The sequence below is a fragment of the Cyclopterus lumpus genome, chromosome 12 (assembly GCF_009769545.1).
Source record: "Cyclopterus lumpus isolate fCycLum1 chromosome 12, fCycLum1.pri, whole genome shotgun sequence".
Taxonomy (NCBI): Eukaryota; Metazoa; Chordata; class Actinopteri; order Perciformes; family Cyclopteridae; genus Cyclopterus; species Cyclopterus lumpus.
In genome coordinates this window covers 21,375,230-21,395,137 of record NC_046977.1, presented here as the reverse complement: position 1 = coordinate 21,395,137, position 19,908 = coordinate 21,375,230, and the positions used below count along the sequence as shown (strand labels likewise).

The window sequence follows — 19,908 nt, the reverse complement described above, 5'->3', positions numbered from 1 at the left end:
GTAGACCTTGTTTTAAAGACGGCCTTCTCTGCAGCGCGTCACGTGACCTTAAAGCCGGGTTGGTAATCTGGAGAAACTAGCAAGAATACTCCATCACTAGATTAGAAGAATGACCCGACATAGAAACTCTTTTCCAATAAGAGTAGCTAGCAGCATTGCCTGCTAAAGTTGCTCAATCTAGCAGACCGTTGCCAAATCAATAACCCTGACCTCCCTCCTAAGCCCCTCCCCAAAATGATGATGATAAACGTAAACAACTAACATGGCTACTGTTGCCACAGCTTGTGGAGCACTGAGTGAAGGGCAGAACCCGGCCAGGTAGACGGGCAGCTGAATGCTCCAATCATTAGACTCTGGCCCAAGGACATGATCGGATGGCTCATTACAGTCCTGATACCAGATTATGATTCTTATTTTTCTGTCAGCGCATTTGATTCATTGGTTGCTGTCAGGATGTTATGCGAATTTCAACCAAAGCACAAACAATATTTTTGAAGATGATTACCAACCGTACCTTTTTAAACTAAAATGTCAAATGTTTTTTTTCTAAATGTCTACTCGTTCTACATGATTCTGTAATGGACTTCACATGTATAGACTGGTACACTGGACTTTGGTATTGATGTCTAACTCTGTGTTCTCTAATCCTCCATGCTCCAGTTGACCACACCGGTAAGTCTGTTCCCGAGCACGTTGAAGGAGGAAGTTCAGGTGGATCACACAGACCATGTCCAGTGTGACCCAGGTGGACTGGATCACACAGTCCATGTCCAGTGTGACCCAGGTGGACTGGATCACACAGACCATGTCCAGTGTGACCCAGGTGGACTGGATCACACAGACCATGTCCAGTGTGACCCAGGTGGACTGGATCACGCAGTCCATGTCCAGTGTGACCCAGGTGGACTGGATCACACAGTCCATGTCCAGTGTGACCCAGGTGGACTGGATCACACAGTCCATGTCCAGTGTGACCCAGGTGGACTGGATCACACAGACCATGTCCAGTGTGACCCAGGTGGACTGGATCACACAGTCCATGTCCAGTGTGACCCAGGTGGACTGGATTTTGAGATTGCTTGGTTCAGGAAAAACAAATTGTACTAACTTGTGTGTAAAAAAACAAACAAAGGATCATAAAACTCTGAATCAAATGGGCACAAGCATGTTTTTGTCCTTGTGTGCACAGTTTCCCTGAGATGTCTTTATTGCTGCTATCCAGGTGCTCGAATAGAGGAATTCATCTATGACAAGCTGGATAAGAAGCTTCCCTCCAGGACCACAAACTCAGAGCTGCTGGGCCAGTACATGCTGGAAGCTGCCAATGAATTTGGTCCAGGGACGCCATATGGTCAGTGCTGCTGTTCAGGAAACAGTTGTTCATCAGATGAGACTATCAACATGTTGTCTGCTTCGTACTCTTGAGGTATGCTTTTACGAAGCCTCATCCTGTATAGTCGCAATAATAATCAAGTGGGGTAATATGGTACTATGAGATTTCTAGTGGGCTAATATGGTACTATAATAATAAGAAGAAGAAGAATAATACATTTATTTATATAGCACCTTTAAAAACAGTTTACAAAGTGCTCTACATAGAAGCAAGGTAAAAACATAACATCAATACAAGTAAACACTTCAGAAATACATGAGGCAATGAACACAATAGAGGAATAGAAAATTACAAATACAAAATAAAGCAGAACAGACAAACTAAAATAGGGGAAACAAAGAACTGCATAAAAGGACATCACTTAAAAGCAGTTCTAAAAAATGGGTTTTAAGAAGTCATTTAAAAGAAGCTACTGATTCTGATAGTCTTCTCCCCCCAGGTAGGTCGGTCCAAAGTCGAGGGGCTCGGATGGCAAAAGCCCGGTCACCCTTTGATTTAAGCCTTGACTTTGGAACAACCAGAAGGGCCTTGAAGGGCCTTGAAGGGCCTTGAAGGGCCTTGAAGGGCCCCACCGGAGGATCTAAGGCTACGAGCTGGCTCATATGGGGTAAAACATTAGTAGTACTATGAGCTCTCCAATGGGCTAATATGGTACTATGAGCTCTCCAATGGGCTAATATGGTACTATGAACTCTCTAGTGGGGTAATATGGTACTATGAGCTCTCTAGTGGGCTAATATGGTACTATGAGCTCTCTAGTGGGCTAATATGGTACTATGTGCCCTCTAGTGGGCTAATATGGTACTATGAGCTCTCCAATGGGCTAATATGGTACTATGAGCTCTCCAATGGGCTAATATGGTACTATGAGCTCTCTAGTGGGCTAATATGGTACTATGCGCTCTAGTGGGGTAATATGCTACTATGCGCTCTCTAGTGGGCTACTATGGTACTATACGCTGTCTAGTGGGCTAATATGGTACTATGAGCTCTCTAGTGGGCTAATATGGTACTATGAGCTCTCTAGTAGGCTAATATGGTACTATGAGCTCTCTAGTGGGGTAATATGGTACTATGAGCTCTCTAGTGGGCTAATATGGTACTATGAGCTCTCTAGTGGGCTAATATGGTACTATGTGCCCTCTAGTGGGCTAATATGGTACTATGAGCTCTCCAATGGGCTAATATGGTACTATGAGCTCTCCAATGGGCTAATATGGTACTATGAGCTCTCTAGTGGGCTAATATGGTACTATGAGCTCTCTAGTGGGCTAATATGGTACTATGAGCTCTCTAGTGGGCTAATATGGTACTATGTGCCCTCTAGTGGGCTAATATGGTACTATGAGCTCTCCAATGGGCTAATATGGTACTATGAGCTCTCCAATGGGCTAATATGGTACTATGAGCTCTCTAGTGGGCTAATATGGTACTATGCGCTCTAGTGGGGTAATATGCTACTATGCGCTCTCTAGTGGGCTACTATGGTACTATACGCTGTCTAGTGGGCTAATATGGTACTATGAGCTCTCTAGTGGGCTAATATGGTACTATGAGCTCTCTAGTAGGCTAATATGGTACTATGAGCTCTCCAATGGGCTAATATGGTACTATGAGCTCTCTAGTGGCCTAATATGGTACTATACGCTCTCTAGTGGGCTAATATGGTACTATAAGCTCTCTAGTGGGCTAATATGGTACTATACGCTCTCTAGTGGGGCAATATGGTACTATGAGCTCTCCAGTAGGCTAATATGGTACTATGAGCTCTCTAGTGGCCTAATATGGTACTATGAGCTCTCTAGTGGGCTAATATGGTACTATACGCTCGTTAGTGGGCTAATATGGTACTATACACTCGTTAGTGGGGCAATATGGTTCAATTCAGTTTATTTTGTATAGCCTAATATCACAAATTACAAATTTGCCTCAGAGGGCTTTACAATCTGTACACATACGGCATCCCTGACCTTTGACCTCACATCGGATCAGGAAAAACAACAGGTAAAAAAGGTAAGAAACCTTCAGGAGAGCAACAGAGGAGGATCCCTCTCCCGGATGGACAGATGAATAGATGTCATGTGTACAGAATGAACAGCATTTACAAAGTTACATAAACACATTACATGAATATGACAATGTATGAATGGAACTCCAATCCATGAAACAGAAGGAGGTAGAGAGGAGGGGGGGGGCGGGGCATCAGCAGGGCCAATGGGAGGCCGGCTCACCAGCATCAGACACCTCCAGGTCCAATGGACCCTATGAGACGTGAAGTCACAACGACTCCGGGGAGGAAGCAGAGTTAATATTATACGCTCGTTAGTGGGGCAATATGGTACAATGAGCTCTCTAGTGGGGTAATATAGTACTATGAGCTCTCTAGTGGGGTAATATGGTACTATGAGCTCTCTAGTGGGCTAATATGGTACTATGCGCTCTCTAGTGGGCTAATGTGGTACTATGAGCCCTCTAGTGGGCTAATATGGTACTAGGAGCTCTCTAGTGGGCTAATATGGTACTATGCGCTCTCTAGTGGGCTAATGTGGTACTATGAGCCCTCTAGTGGGCTAATATGGTACTAGGAGCTCTCTATTGGGCTAATGTGGTACTATGAGCTCTCTAGTGGGCTAATATGGTACTATGCGCTCTCCAGTGGGCTAATATGGTACTATGAGCTCTCTAGTGGGCTAATGTGGTACTATGCGCTCTCCAGTGGGCTAATGTGGTACTATGAGCTCTCCAGTGGGCTAATATGGTATTATGAGCCCTCTAGTGGGCTAATATGGTACTATGAGCTCTCTAGTGGGCTAATATGGTACTATGAGCTCTCTAGTGGCCTAATATGGTACTATGAGCTCTCTAGTGGGGCAATATAGTACTATGAGCTCTCTAGTGGGGTAATATGGTACTATGCGCTCTCTAGTGGGCTAATATGGTACTATGCACTCTCCAGTGGGCTAATGTGGTACTATGAGCTCTCTAGTGGGCTAATATGGTACTAGGAGCTCTCTAGTGGGCTAATATGGTACTATGAGCTCTCCTGTGGGCTAATATGGTACTATGCGCTCTCTAGTGGGGTAATATGGTACTATGCGCTCTCTAGTGGGCTAATATGGTACTATGCACTCTCCAGTGGGCTAATGTGGTACTATGCGCTCTCTAGTGGGGTAATATGGTACTATGCACTCTCCAGTGGGCTAATATGGTACTATGCACTCTCCAGTGGGCTAATATGGTACTATGCGCTCTCTAGTGGGCTAATATGGTACTATGCGCTCTCTAGTGGGCTAATATAGTACTATGAGCTCTCTAGTGGGGTAATATGGTACTATGCGCTCTCTAGTGGGCTAATATGGTACTATGCGCTCTCTAGTGGGGTAACATGGTACTATGAGCTCTCTAGAGCAGCCTTATAATAAGGAATTGAGTCTAAGTCTGATTTTAAAACATACTAACTGGATGGTTACGTCTGGCTTGATCGATAGATATAATACAAGATAATAGATACAGATATATTAATGGATATCATCTGCATAACATCCATCCATCCATCCATTATCACCCGCTTATCCGGGGTCGGGTCGCGGTGGCAGCAGGTTCAGCAGGCCGACCCAGGCTTCCCTCTCACCCGCAACACTTTCCAGCTCATTCTGGGGGATCCCGAGGCGTTCCAAGGCCAGCCGGGAGATATAATCCCTCCAGCGTGTCCTCGGTCTTCCCCGGGGCCTCCTACCAGTTGGACGTGCCCGGAAAACCTCTAATGGGAGGCGTCCAGGAGGCATCCTGACTAGATGAACCACCTCAGCTGACTCCTTTGGACACGAAGGAGCAGCGACTCGACCCCAAGCTCCCCCCTGATGTCCGAGCTCCTTACCCTATCTCTAAGGCTGAGCCCGGCCACCCTACGGAGGAAGCTCATTTCGGCCGCTTGTATCCGAGATCTCGTTCTTTCGGTCACGACCCAGAGTTCGTGACCATAGGTGAGGGTTGGAACGTAGACCGACCAGTAAATGGAGAGCTTTGCCTTCCGGCTCAGCTCCCTCTTCACTAAGACGGACCAGTACAGCGCCTGTTTTACTGCTGCAGCCGCACCGATCCGCCTATCGATCTCCCGCTCCACCTTACCCTCACTCGTGAACAAGACCCCGAGATACTTGAACTCCTTCGCTTGGGGTAGGCAGTTTGCCCCCACCTGGAGGGAGCAATCCGCCGGTTTCCGGCAGAGCACCATGGCCTCAGATTTGGAGGTGCTAACTCTCATCCCTGCCGCTTCGCACTCGTCTGCATAACAATGAAAGTTTATGGAGTATTTCCTGATAATATTGCCCAAAGGAAGCATATATAAGGTTAAAGGTGCTCTGGTGTTTTCCTACTACTACTACTACTACTACTGAGGTCTGTAGCAATACACAGCTCCACAGAGCTACTACTATTACTACAGTTTTATCACAATTCAGCCACAGCAAACCTACTTACTTTACCTTGAAATGTAATAATATTTTAACTGAGTGTAACCATGATGTCTAAGGATAAAAAAAATCCACTTGCTTTTCAGGTTGTCCATGGTAACGTTTTGAACCATTTAGAACAGCACAACCCATGGAAGAAGGCCTGACCAGAACCAACCGGCTATTCAATGGCAATATCATTTATGAAGAAACAATCAACCTTTTTTGTATTAATATTTGTAAAAGCATGTTTTTCTATTTGATTCATTAATACTGCTGGTTTTAGTTAGCTTTTAAAATACAATGTTGTGATAATTGCAAGTGACAAAATACTTTTAAAAATATATTTTTCTAAAGCCCCGGATCCCCCTGTATTTTGCACATTGGGCTAAATTGTGGTCAGACTGATTGCGGATGGGTTTTACATAATGTGTAACGTGTATTTGTAGGCAGTACCCTGATCACAGTGGGAGAGTACCAGAAGAAGCTGGGCGGAGCCGAGCGCGAGCTCCTCCAAACCTCAGCCGCCGGCTTTCTCAGTCCTCTACGCAACTTCCTTGAAGGAGACTGGAGGACTATATCAGTAAGACTGATTGACCTTCTTACTCGCTACTTTACTGTAAGACCTGGGTGCTTGAAAACTGTGTTTTGATTTTGACAGATGTATGTTGCCATGGACACTTGGTAACTGATACTGCCGCATTCTGTGGAAAGTCTTCTTCTTGGAGCCGGTTTCTTCATTGTGTTGTTAGTTGCTAATAGAAACCTAGTGTTGCAGGTAACTGGTTTCTGATTGGATCCCTCCTGTCCTCTGCAGAAAGAGAGGCGACTTCTGGAGAATCGGCGTCTGGATCTTGACATCTGCAAAGCACGTCTAAAAAAAGCCAAAGTGGCAGAAGCCAAAGCAGCGGTGAGATAACATTTCAAGTTGCTCCTGTAGTTCTTCATCCTCTTGTCCTCTGTCAGGGTTTTTCAATCGCAGTAAGCGTGACATCCACAGTGGCCAGCCTGTACAGATAGACACACTTCTTGGGGAACTGTGACCATATTGAATCTCCAGGTGCATTAGAACATCCCCTTTACTGTTTAATCTATAACCTATGAGTTGCAGCTCGAAAAGCTCTCAACACAACATTACACACACATTATCACCATATGAAGCTGTTGCGGCAAATGTTTAATAAACATTGCCTATTTAAAAGTGCGGCAAAGAACATTATCTTTCATTTGGAGCCATGTTAATGTATACCTGATTATTGTAAGGTTAATATCCACTCTTGTTATGCTCTTTACACTATGTGTATCATACACTTTGATATTTCTCTTCAATACGAGTCTTTCTTTTACATGTAGCCATTTAATCCACGGTTAGCATGAAATGCTTGTGTACTGCAGCTTTAACAGCAGTTATATAAACAAAATGCTCTTTTCCCAAGATTCTCTGGTACCAGAAGAATGTGTTGCTGAATGCCACTTTCAGTTACATGTATGTTAGACTTTAGGCTATTTGAAATGTCTAGAATCACAATCTAAAATGTGTTGTGAATTTGTATTAGACTGTTGATCCAGTCATCCAGTGTGGTATTGAGTGTTTTTTTTTGTCTCTTTATTCAAGAACAAGAACTTTCAATTTGAGAACGACTCATTGATTTAAAATGACATCTAGTATTAAAGCACTTTGAGTGGTCAGAAGAATAGAAAGCAAATGAGTTTCAGAATTACAGAATGAGTCATGCTCTCGAATTGAAAACCACTCCGTTGAATAAAGATAGGAAAAAGTTCCATTGTGTGGCATCTCTGTCAATGAATATTCAATTTTAATAAGGCAGGTGTTACCTTGCATGGTAGCTCCTCCCATCAGTGTGTGAATGTTAGTTAGTCCTGATGGACAGGTGGTACCTTGCATGGTAGCTCCTCCCATCAGTGTATGAATGTTAGTTAGTCCAGATGGACAGGTGGTACCTTGCATGGTAGCTCCTCCCATCAGTGTATGAATGTTAGTTAGTCCTGATGGACAGGTGGTACCTTGCATGGTAGCTCCTCCCATCAGTGTGTGAATGTTAGATAGTCCTGATGGACAGGTGCACCTTTCATGGTAGCTCCTCCCATCAGTGTGTGAATGTTAGTTAGTCCTGATGTACAGGTAGGGAGGGGCCATGTTGTTTAGGATTTTGTAGGTGGTGAGTAATATTTTAAAGTCTATCCTGAATTTGACCGGGAGCCAGTGACGGTTGCGTAGGACCGGGGTGATGTGGTCATAGCGGCGGGTGGAGGTGAGCAGTCGAACGGCAGAGTTCTGAACATACTGAAGTCAAGTCTGGAGGTTATGAGGGCATGGAGGAGAACTTCAGTGGTGGCAGAGGACAGGGAGGGCCGGAGGCGAGCAATGTTCCTGAGATAAAAGAAGGCCGTTTTGGTGATGTGGTTGGCGTGGGGTAGGAAAAAGAGAGGGTGGGGTCGAGGATGATACCGGGGTTGCAGACCTGGGTGGAAGGGGTGACGATGGAGCCATCAATGTTGAGAGAGAAGGTCTGGGCTGAGTGGGTGAGGGAGTTAAGGCCGATGATGAGTATTTAAGATTTATTGCAGTTGAGTTTCAGAAAGTTCTGTTGCATCCATGATCAGTGAGAGTGGAGTGGGGGACAGAGGTGATGGTCTTGGAGGAGAAGTAGAGTTGGGTGTTGTCAGCGTAGCAGTGGAAGTTGAGACCATGACAACGGATGATTTGTTCAAGGGGAAGGATGTAAATGATGAAGAGGAGGGGACCAGGCACAGGACCTTGGGGGACACCGTGGGTGACTGGGGAGGTTGAGGATGTACAGTTGTTTATGGCAATGAATTGATGTTGGTCCGAGAGATATGAGGTGAACCAGGAAAGGGCAGTGCCAGTTATGCCAAGGGAGAACTGGAGACGTGAAAGGAGGATGGAGTGGTTGTCAAAGGCGGCACTGAGGTCAAGGAGGATGAGGATGGTGAGGAAGCCAGAATCAGCAGCGAGAAGTGTGTCATTTGTGGTTTTTAGTAGGGCGGTTTCTGTGTTTTGAACGGAAGCCTGATTGGAAGGGTTTGTAGAGATTATGGAGATCGAGGTGGGACTTGAGTTGTGATGCAAGGACTTTGGACAGGAAGGGGAGGTTGGAGACGGGCCGGTAGTTGTTGGGGATGTCAGGGTCAAGACCAGGTTTTTTCAGCAAAAATAAATAGGGTCAGCATTGTTTCAGGTGTTCGGTAGTCAAACATCTTGACGTAGAAAAGGCAGCATATTCATGGAAAACCACCACCTTCAGTATTATTTACTAAGATATTAAGTTTGACTCTAAGTAACAGTGCAAAAAGTTTTGGGCAAGTTCTTTCTTCTCCTTCCTATCTTCCTTCAGTAAGTTAGGGACAGACTTTCTCTTGCTTAGGACTGGCCCTGTGCGGCCCAAAGTAAATACAGAAATCTCTCATGTGAAATAGCGTGTCCATTTAGGAACTCGCAAATAGTAAAGCCATACATTTTTCAGAGCAGTTGGAGCACTCCTATCATCCCATTGAGTTTAAAATGGTTTAATACAAACAATACAGGCCTCTGCTCCATACTCTTTTTATTTTAATGTTAACAACGTCACAACAAGAGAGTAAATCCATCAACATAAGAAGGTAATTTGACTCCAACTATTTAATAATCTAATTAATTACCAGATTGATTCACAGCCATAAGTCATCATTTCTACCACTTTGATACCACCACCACTTCTGCTGCTTTGCTCCATGTGTGCTTTGTGTTGTTCTGCTTAATGATTGTAACTGCATGACTGCCAACGTGTGTTTCCTCCTCCCTGCTCTTGTTCGTAGGCTGCACCTGATTTTCAGGAGACAAGACCTCGAAATTATGTTCTCTCTGCCAGTGCATCAGCGGTAAGAGTCACACACACACTGAGCGGCAGCTACGCTAACATGCTAATAGGCATCGAGCTCTAGCCTATGTACCATTCAGCCTCACCGAGACCAGCAGAATGGGAAAGCCAGACTACGCAGCTTTTGAAAAACAAAACTAGACAGAAATTAAAATAATAATTTTTGAGCAAAACAATTCAACGTTGCTGAATTCAGCACCCTTTGCTGCTGCAGCCTTACTTGATCAGGTACGACCAGTAGCTTATGGTGGCTGACTGAATGCGTCCCTGACATCACACTCACGGCTCTCTCAGCTTCCATCATCCAGGGGCTACAGTGGCAGCTATTCAGAGGAAGTGAGATGGATATGCGTCTCTTCTTTGGCTTTGCAATGGCAGCACAGCTTGATATTATACAGGCATGGACATGTGTTTACTTTCAAATAAATACCAAAATATATAATCGATCATTTCAATTTATTGAAAGTAAATGAGGTGGGGGCTGCATCACTAATGCTTGAGTTGTTTGCAACATGTGTATGCATGTTTCCTTTTTATTGGAAACATTAAGAGCCATATACAACAGCTCCACACCGGTTTGATCTGAAATGCTGAGATGAAAAGAATACATGGAGGTGTAGTGGCTTACTGGTCATAAGGGAGCACATCCCAGTTCAGAACAGAGGGTCCATGGCCTCATGAGCCAAACGGTCACTGAAACAGAACATCAGAAGACGCTGCGAGTGCTCGCTACCCGGTGTTGTGTGGTCAGTGGGTTAGTGTGTAGTGTGTGGTCAGTGGTTTAAAGTGTGGTTAGTGTGTAGTGTGTGTGGTCAGTGGTTTAGAGTGTGGTCAGTGGTTTAGTGTGTAGTGTGTGGTCAGTGGTTTAGAGTGTGGTCAGTGGTTTAGTGTGTAGTGTGTGGTCAGTGGTTTAGAGTGGTCAGTGGTTTAGTGTGTGGTCAGTGGTTTAGTGTTTGGTCAGTGGGTTAGTGTGTAGTGTGTGGTCAGTGGTTTAGAGTGTGGTCAGTGGTTTAGTGTGTAGTGTGTGGTCAGTGGTTTAGAGTGTGGTCAGTGGTTTAGTGTGTGGTCAGTGGGTTAGTGTGTAGTGTGTGGTCAGTGGTTTAGAGTAAGGTCAGTGGTTTAGTGTGTAGTGTGTGGTCAGTGGTTTAGAGTGTGGTCAGTGGTTTAGTGTGTGGTCAGTGGGTTAGTGTGTAGTGTGTCGTCAGTGGTTTAGAGTGTGGTTAGTGTGTAGTGTGCGGTCAGTGGTTTAGTGTGTAATGTGTGGTCAGTGGTTTAGAGTGTGGTCAGTGGTTTAGTGTGTGGTCAGTGGGTTAGTGTGTGGTCAGTGGTTTAGAGTGGTCAATGGTTTAGTGTGTAGTGTGTGGTCAGTGGTTTAGTGTGTAGTGTGTGGTCAGTGGTTTAGAGTGTGGTCAGTGGTTTAGTGCGTGGTCAGTGGGTTAGTGTGTGGTCAGTGGTTTAGAGTGGTCAGTGGGTTAGTGTGTAGTGTGTGGTCAGTGGTTTAGTGTGTAGTGTGTGGTCAGTGGTTTAGAGTGTGGTCAGTGGTTTAGAGTGTGGTCAGTGGTTTAGAGTGTGGTCAGTGGTTTAGAGTGTGGTCAGTGGGTTAGTGTGTGGTCAGTGGTTTAGAGTGTGGTCAGTGGGTTAGTGTGTAGTGTGTGGTCAGTGGTTTAGAGTTTGGTCAGTGGTTTAGTGTGTAGTGTGTGGTCAGTGGTGTAGTGTGTGGTCAGTGGTTTAGAGTGTGGTCAGTGGTTTAGTGTGTGGTCAGTGGTTTAGTGTGTAGTGTGTGGTCAGTGGTTTAGAGTTTGGTCAGTGGTTTAGTGTGTAGTGTGTGGTCAGTGGTTTAGTGTGGTCAGTGGTTTAGTGTGTAGTGTGTGGGCAGTGGTTTAGAGTGTGGTCAGTGGTTTAGTGTGTGGTCAGTGGGTTAGTGTGTGGTCAGTGGTTTAGAGTGTGGTCAGTGGGTTAGTGTGTAGTGTGTGGTCAGTGGTTTAGAGTTTGGTCAGTGGTTTAGTGTGTAGTGTGTGGTCAGTGGTGTAGTGTGTGGTCAGTGGTTTAGAGTGTGGTCAGTGGTTTAGTGTGTGGTCAGTGGTTTAGTGTGTAGTGTGTGGTCAGTGGTTTAGAGTATGGTCAGTGGTTTAGTGTGTAGTGTGTGGTCAGTGGTTTAGTGTGGTCAGTGGTTTAGTGTGTAGTGTGTGGGCAGTGGTTTAGAGTGTGGTCAGTGGTTTAGAGTGGTCAGTGGTTTAGTGTGTAGTGTGTGGTCAGTGGTTTAGTGTGTAGTGTGTGGTCAGTGGTTTAGAGTGGTCAGTGGTTTAGAGTGTGGTCAGTGGTTTAGAGTGTGGTCAGTGGTTTAGCGTGTGGTCAGTGGTTTAGTGTGTGGTCAGTGGTTTAGAGTGTGGTCAGTGGTTTAGAGTGTGGTCAGTGGTTTAGAGTGTGGTCAGTGGTTTAGTGTGTGGTCAGTGGTTTAGTGTGTAGTGTGTGGTCAGTGGTTTAGTGTGTAGTGTGTGGTCAGTGGTTTAGAGTGGTCAGTGGTTTAGTGTGTAGTGTGTGGTCAGTGGTGTAGTGTGTGGTCAGTGGTTTAGAGTGTGGTCAGTGGTTTAGTGTGTGGTCAGTGGTTTAGTGTGTGGTCAGTGGTTTAGTGTGTAGTGTGTGGTCAGTGGTTTAGTGTGTAGTGTGTGGTCAGTGGTTTAGAGTGTGGTCAGTGGTTTAGTGTGTGGTCAGTGGTTTAGTGTGTGGTTTAGTGTGTGGTCAGTGGTTTAGTGTATTGTGTGGTCAGTGGTTTAGTGTATTGTGTGGTCAGTGGTTTAGTGTGTGGTCAGTGGTTTAGTGTATTGTGTGGTCAGTGGTTTAGAGTGTGGTCAGTGGTTTAGAGTGTGGTCAGTGGTTTAGTGTGTGGTCAGTGGGTTAGTGTGTGGTCAGTGGTTTAGAGTGTGGTCAGTGGGTTAGTGTGTAGTGTGTGGTCAGTGGTTTAGAGTTTGGTCAGTGGTTTAGTGTGTAGTGTGTGGTCAGTGGTGTAGTGTGTGGTCAGTGGTTTAGAGTGTGGTCAGTGGTTTAGTGTGTGGTCAGTGGTTTAGTGTGTAGTGTGTGGTCAGTGGTTTAGAGTTTGGTCAGTGGTTTAGTGTGTAGTGTGTGGTCAGTGGTTTAGTGTGGTCAGTGGTTTAGTGTGTAGTGTGTGGGCAGTGGTTTAGAGTGTGGTCAGTGGTTTAGTGTGTGGTCAGTGGGTTAGTGTGTGGTCAGTGGTTTAGAGTGTGGTCAGTGGGTTAGTGTGTAGTGTGTGGTCAGTGGTGTAGTGTGTGGTCAGTGGTTTAGAGTGTGGTCAGTGGTTTAGTGTGTGGTCAGTGGTTTAGTGTGTAGTGTGTGGTCAGTGGTTTAGAGTTTGGTCAGTGGTTTAGTGTGTAGTGTGTGGTCAGTGGTTTAGTGTGGTCAGTGGTTTAGTGTGTAGTGTGTGGGCAGTGGTTTAGAGTGTGGTCAGTGGTTTAGAGTGGTCAGTGGTTTAGTGTGTAGTGTGTGGTCAGTGGTTTAGTGTGTAGTGTGTGGTCAGTGGTTTAGAGTGGTCAGTGGTTTAGAGTGTGGTCAGTGGTTTAGAGTGTGGTCAGTGGTTTAGCGTGTGGTCAGTGGTTTAGTGTGTGGTCAGTGGTTTAGAGTGTGGTCAGTGGTTTAGAGTGTGGTCAGTGGTTTAGAGTGTGGTCAGTGGTTTAGTGTGTGGTCAGTGGTTTAGTGTGTAGTGTGTGGTCAGTGGTTTAGTGTGTAGTGTGTGGTCAGTGGTTTAGAGTGGTCAGTGGTTTAGTGTGTAGTGTGTGGTCAGTGGTTTAGTGTGTAGTGTGTGGTCAGTGGTTTAGAGTGTGGTCAGTGGTTTAGTGTGTGGTCAGTGGTTTAGTGTGTAGTGTGTGGTCAGTGGTTTAGTGTGTAGTGTGTGGTCAGTGGTTTAGAGTGTGGTCAGTGGTTTAGTGTGTGGTCAGTGGTTTAGTGTGTGGTTTAGTGTGTGGTCAGTGGTTTAGTGTATTGTGTGGTCAGTGGTTTAGTGTATTGTGTGGTCAGTGGTTTAGTGTGTGGTCAGTGGTTTAGTGTATTGTGTGGTCAGTGGTTTAGAGTGGTCAGTGGTTTAGTGTGGTTTAGGGGTTAGGACAGTGGGTTAGGACAGTGTGCTAGGGGTTAGGACAGTGGGCTAGGGTTAGGGGTTAGGACAGTGGGCTAGGGTTAGGGGTTAGGACAGTGGGCTAGGTTAGGGGTTAGGACAGTGGGTTAGGGGTTAGGACAGTGGGCTAGGTTAGGGGTTAGGACAGTGGGCTAGGGGTTAGGTCAGTGGACTAGGTTAGGGGTTAGGACAGTGGGCTAGGGGTTTGGACAGTGGACTAGGTTAGGGGTTAGGACAGTGGGCTAGGTTAGGGGTTAGGACAGTGGGCTAGGGGTTAGGACAGTGGGCTAGGGGTTAGGACAGTGGGCTAGGTTAGGGGTTAGGACAGTGGGCTAGGTTAGGGGTTAGGACAGTGGGCTAGGGTTAGGGGTTAGGACAGTGGACTAGATTAGGGGTTAGGACAGTGGGCTAGGGGTTAGGACAGTGGGCTAGGTTAGGGGTTAGGACAGTGGGCTAGGTTAGGGGTTAGGACAGTGGGCTAGGGTTAGGGGTTAGGACAGTGGGCTAGGTTAGGGGTTAGGACAGTGGGCTAGGGGTTAGGACAGTGGACTAGGTTAGGGGTTAGGACAGTGGGCTAGGGGTTAGGACAGTGGGCTAGGTTAGGGGTTAGGACAGTGGGCTAGGTTAGGGGTTAGGACAGTGGGCTAGGTTAGGGGTTGGGACAGTGGGTTAGGGGTTAGGACAGTGGGCTAGGGTTAGGGGTTAGGACAGTGGGCTAGGTTAGGGGTTAGGACAGTGGGCTAGGTTAGGGGTTAGAACAGTGGACTAGGGCTAGCGGTTAGGACAGTGGGCTAGGGTTAGGGGTTAGGACAGTGGGCTAGGTTAGGGGTTAGAACAGTGGACTAGGGCTAGGGGTTAGGACAGTGGGCTAGGGTTAGGGGTTAGGACAGTGGGCTAGGTTAGGGGTTAGGACAGTGGACTAGAGCTAGGGGTTAGAACAGTGGGCTAGGTTAAGGGTTAGGACAGTGGGCTAGGTTAGGGGTTAGGACAGTGGGCTAGGGTTAGGGGTTAGGACAGTGGGCTAGGTTAGGGGTTTGGACAGTGGGCTAGGGGTTAGGACAGTGGGCTAGGTTTAGCGGTTAGGGATTAGGACAGTGGCCTAGGTTAGGGGTTAGAACAGTGGGCTAGGTTAGGGGTTAGGACAGTGGACTAGGGCTAGGGGTTAGGACAGTGGGCTAGGGCTAGGGGTTAGGACAGTGGGCTAGGGTTAGGGGTTAGGACAGTGGGCTAGGGTTAGGGGTTAGGACAGTGGGCTAGGGTTAGGGGTTAGGACAGTGGGCTAGGTTAGGGGTTAGGACAGTGGACTAGGTTAGGGGTTAGGACAGTGGACTAGGGTTAGGGGTTAGGACAGTGGGCTAGGGTTAGGGGTTAGGACAGTGGGCTAGGTTAGGGGTTAGGACAGTGGGCTAGAGCTAGGGGTTAGGACAGTGGGCTAGGTTAGGGGTTAGAACAGTGGGCTAGGTTAGGGGTTAGGACAGTGGACTAGGGGTTAGGACAGTGGGCTAGGGCTAGGGGTTCGGACAGTGGGCTAGGGTTAAGGGTTAGGACAGTGGGCTAGGGTTAGGGGTTAGGACAGTGGGCTAGGTTAGGGGTTAGGACAGTGGACTAGGGTTAGGGGTTAGGACAGTGGGCTAGGGTTAGGGGTTAGGACAGTGGGCTAGAGCTAGGGGTTAGGACAGTGGGCTAGGTTAGGGGTTAGAACAGTGGGCTAGGTTAGGGGTTAGGACAGTGGACTAGGGCTAGGGGTTAGGACAGTGGGCTAGGTTAGGGGTTAGGACAGTGGGCTAGGTTAGGGGTTAGGACAGTGGGCTAGGGTTAGGGGTTAGGACAGTGGGCTAGGGTTAGGGGTTAGGACAGTGGGCTAGGTTAGGGGTTAGGACAGTGGGCTAGGTTAGGGGTTAGGACAGTGGGCTAGGGGTTAGGACAGTGGGCTAGGTTTAGCGGTTAGGGGTTAGGACAGTGGGCTAGGTTAGGGGTTAGAACAGGGGGCTGGGTTAGGACAGTGGACTAGGCCTAGGGGTTAGGACAGTGGGCTAGGTTAGGGGTTAGGACAGTGGGCTAGGGGTTAGGACAGTGGGCTAGGTTTAGCGGTTAGGGGTTAGGACAGTGGGCTAGGTTAGGGGTTAGGACAGTGGACTAGAGCTAGGGGTTAGAACAGTGGGCTAGGTTAAGGGTTAGGACAGTGGGCTAGGTTAGGGGTTAGGACAGTGGGCTAGGGTTAGGGGTTAGGACAGTGGGCTAGGTTAGGGGTTTGGACAGTGGGCTAGGGGTTAGGACAGTGGGCTAGGTTTAGCGGTTAGGGATTAGGACAGTGGCCTAGGTTAGGGGTTAGAACAGTGGGCTAGGTTAGGGGTTAGGACAGTGGACTAGGGCTAGGGGTTAGGACAGTGGGCTAGGGCTAGGGGTTAGGACAGTGGGCTAGGGTTAGGGGTTAGGACAGTGGGCTAGGGTTAGGGGTTAGGACAGTGGGCTAGGGTTAGGGGTTAGGACAGTGGGCTAGGTTAGGGGTTAGGACAGTGGACTAGGTTAGGGGTTAGGACAGTGGACTAGGGTTAGGGGTTAGGACAGTGGGCTAGGGTTAGGGGTTAGGACAGTGGGCTAGGTTAGGGGTTAGGACAGTGGGCTAGAGCTAGGGGTTAGGACAGTGGGCTAGGTTAGGGGTTAGAACAGTGGGCTAGGTTAGGGGTTAGGACAGTGGACTAGGGGTTAGGACAGTGGGCTAGGGCTAGGGGTTCGGACAGTGGGCTAGGGTTAAGGGTTAGGACAGTGGGCTAGGGTTAGGGGTTAGGACAGTGGGCTAGGTTAGGGGTTAGGACAGTGGACTAGGGTTAGGGGTTAGGACAGTGGGCTAGGGTTAGGGGTTAGGACAGTGGGCTAGAGCTAGGGGTTAGGACAGTGGGCTAGGTTAGGGGTTAGAACAGTGGGCTAGGTTAGGGGTTAGGACAGTGGACTAGGGCTAGGGGTTAGGACAGTGGGCTAGGTTAGGGGTTAGGACAGTGGGCTAGGTTAGGGGTTAGGACAGTGGGCTAGGGTTAGGGGTTAGGACAGTGGGCTAGGGTTAGGGGTTAGGACAGTGGGCTAGGTTAGGGGTTAGGACAGTGGGCTAGGTTAGGGGTTAGGACAGTGGGCTAGGGGTTAGGACAGTGGGCTAGGTTTAGCGGTTAGGGGTTAGGACAGTGGGCTAGGTTAGGGGTTAGAACAGGGGGCTGGGTTAGGACAGTGGACTAGGCCTAGGGGTTAGGACAGTGGGCTAGGTTAGGGGTTAGGAAACTGGGCTAGGGTTAGGGGTTAGGACAGTGGGCTAGGTTAGGGGTTAGGACAGTGGGTTAGGGGTTAGGACAGTGGGCTAGGTTAGGGGTTAGGACAGTGGGTTAGGGCTTAGGACAGTGGACTAGGGGTTAGGACAGTGGGCTAGGTTTAGCGGTTAGGGGTTAGGACAGTGGGCTAGGGTTAGGGGTTAGGACAGTGGGCTAGGTTAGGGGTTAGGACAGTGGGCTAGGGTTAGGGGTTAGGACAGTGGGCTAGGGTTAGGGGTTAGGACAGTGGGCTAGGTTAGGGGTTAGGACAGTGGGTTAGGGCTTAGGACAGTGGGCTAGGTGTTAGGACAGTGGGCTAGGTTTAGCGGTTAGGGGTTAGGACAGTGGGCTAGGGTTAGGGTTTAGGACAGTGGGCTAGGTTAGGGGTTAGGACAGTGGGCTAGGTTAGGGGTTAGGACAGTGGGCTAGGGTTAGGGGTTAGGACAGTGGGCTAGGTTAGGGGTTAGGACAGTGGGCTAGGTTAGGGGTTAGGACAGTGGGCTAGGGTTAGGGGTTAGGACAGTGGGCTAGGTTAGGGGTTAGGACAGTGGGCTAGGGTTAGGGGTTAGGACAGTGGGCTAGGTTAGAGGTTAGGACAGTGGGCTAGGTTAGGGGTTAGGACAGTGGGCTAGGTTAGGGGTTAGGACAGTGGGCTAGGGGTTAGGACAGTGGGCTAGGTTTAGCGGTTAGGGGTTAGGACAGTGGGCTAGGTTAGGGGTTAGAACAGGGGGCTGGGTTAGGACAGTGGACTAGGCCTAGGGGTTAGGACAGTGGGCTAGGTTAGGGGTTAGGAAAGTGGGCTAGGGTTAGGGGTTAGGACAGTGGGCTAGGTTAGGGGTTAGGACAGTGGGTTAGGGGTTAGGACAGTGGGCTAGGTTAGGGGTTAGGACAGTGGGTTAGGGCTTAGGACAGTGGACTAGGGGTTAGGACAGTGGGCTAGGTTTAGCGGTTAGGGGTTAGGACAGTGGGCTAGGGTTAGGGGTTAGGACAGTGGGCTAGGTTAGGGGTTAGGACAGTGGGCTAGGGTTAGGGGTTAGGACAGTGGGCTAGGGTTAGGGGTTAGGACAGTGGGCTAGGGTTAGGGGTTAGGACAGTGGGCTAGGTTAGGGGTTAGGACAGTGGGTTAGGGCTTAGGACAGTGGGCTAGGTGTTAGGACAGTGGGCTAGGTTTAGCGGTTAGGGGTTAGGACAGTGGGCTAGGGTTAGGGGTTAGGACAGTGGGCTAGGTTAGGGGTTAGGACAGTGGGCTAGGTTAGGGGTTAGGACAGTGGGCTAGGGTTAGGGGTTAGGACAGTGGGCTAGGTTAGGGGTTAGGACAGTGGGCTAGGTTAGGGGTTAGGACAGTGGGCTAGGGTTAGGGGTTAGGACAGTGGGCTAGGTTAGGGGTTAGGACAGTGGGCTAGGGTTAGGGGTTAGGACAGTGGGCTAGGTTAGAGGTTAGGACAGTGGGCTAGGTTAGGGGTTAGGACAGTGGGCTAGGTTAGGGGTTAGGACATTGGGCTAGGTTAGGGGTTAGGACAGTGGGCTAGGGTTAGGGGTTAGGACAGTGGGCTAGGGTTAGGGGTTAGGACAGTGGGCTAGGTTAGGGGTTAGGACAGTGGGCTAGGTTAGGGGTTAGGACAGTGGGTTAGGTTAGGGGTTAGGACAGTGGGCTCGGGGTTAGGACAGTGGACTAGGTTAGGGGTTAGGACAGTGGGCTAGGTTAGGGGTTAGGACAGTGGGTTAGGTTAGGGGTTAGGACAGTGGGCTAGGGGTTAGGACAGTGGACTAGGTTAGGGGTTAGGACAGTGGGCTAGGTTAGGGGTTAGGACAGTGGGTTAGGGGTTAGGACAGTGGGTTAGGTTAGGGGTTAGGACAGTGGGCTAGGGGTTAGGACAGTGGACTAGGTTAGGGGTTAGGACAGTGGGATCGATCCACCAACCTTGTGGTTAAAGGACGACCCGCTCTATTCAGGTTTATTTCATTTCTAAAATGTTTACTGTAATATAATTTGATGCAATGAGAAAGATGCTTTCTAACACAGGAGGGCGTCATTGTGCAGAAGGAGAGTAAAGGCCACAGCAGCAGCAGCTGTCACTGAACTAGTTCTGCCTCTGGTTCTGTCTTTATTTGGCATCTCTAATCACACATAATATCATTTCAAACATACCATTGTTTGCTAAATGATCATCCACGGTGGGCTGAACTCCAGATCACATCCCTACCCCCCCTCCACGTGTTGTGGAACAGTTCTGAATGAATGGAACAGCTGTTGGTTCTTTTCTATAAGACATCAGGTATAACTATCTTGTCTCATGCTGCTGCTGCACACCTGGAGCTGTGGCACTGGATTTAGACCGCTGTCAGATAATATCTTAATTTAAAAAAAAGCCATCTCGGTACAAATGGCCGAGGTGTCACTGCAGGAGCTAATGAGATAATGTTAGAATTATACAGATGTATGAAAAACTGTTTTAGCTATAACATTTTGATATGAAATTATTTTTTAAATGATTTAATGATATTGATTTAATTAGATTAAATAAACTCTAGTTTTGACTGTTTGATTCAAAGTTGGTGCCTGAAAACTTAAGTTAAGATCAAGTGTATATGCCATCAAGCGGGTTTATTGCCATAGCAACAGAGACGGACTAACTAAACCCAGGTTCTGCAGATACATTTAGATTGAAGCTTCTAGATGTTTATAGTGTCTACATCTTTTCATGTTCTTTCTGTTCTCATGCCGATCTCTCAGCTGCTGAGT

The 19,908-nt window shown here is 47.9% G+C and overlaps 1 protein-coding gene across 4 annotated transcripts in view; it reads left to right on the top strand.

The window, feature by feature from the left end:
• Nucleotides 1-19,908, top strand: part of LOC117740953 (endophilin-B2-like) — a 34,090-nt gene that overhangs the window by 1,478 nt on the left and 12,704 nt on the right. For 2 of the 4 annotated variants that reach the window (XM_034547633.1, XM_034547631.1), the window contains exons 3-6: nt 1,223-1,351; nt 6,294-6,427; nt 6,662-6,754; nt 9,682-9,744. In XM_034547633.1, the coding sequence (XP_034403524.1) occupies nt 1,223-1,351; nt 6,294-6,427; nt 6,662-6,754; nt 9,682-9,744 (419 nt within the window). Of the gene's footprint in view, nt 1-660; nt 673-1,222; nt 1,352-6,293; nt 6,428-6,661; nt 6,755-9,681; nt 9,745-19,908 lie in introns of all 4 variants that reach the window. The other 2 variants (XM_034547632.1, XM_034547634.1) reach the window with 2 other exon arrangements.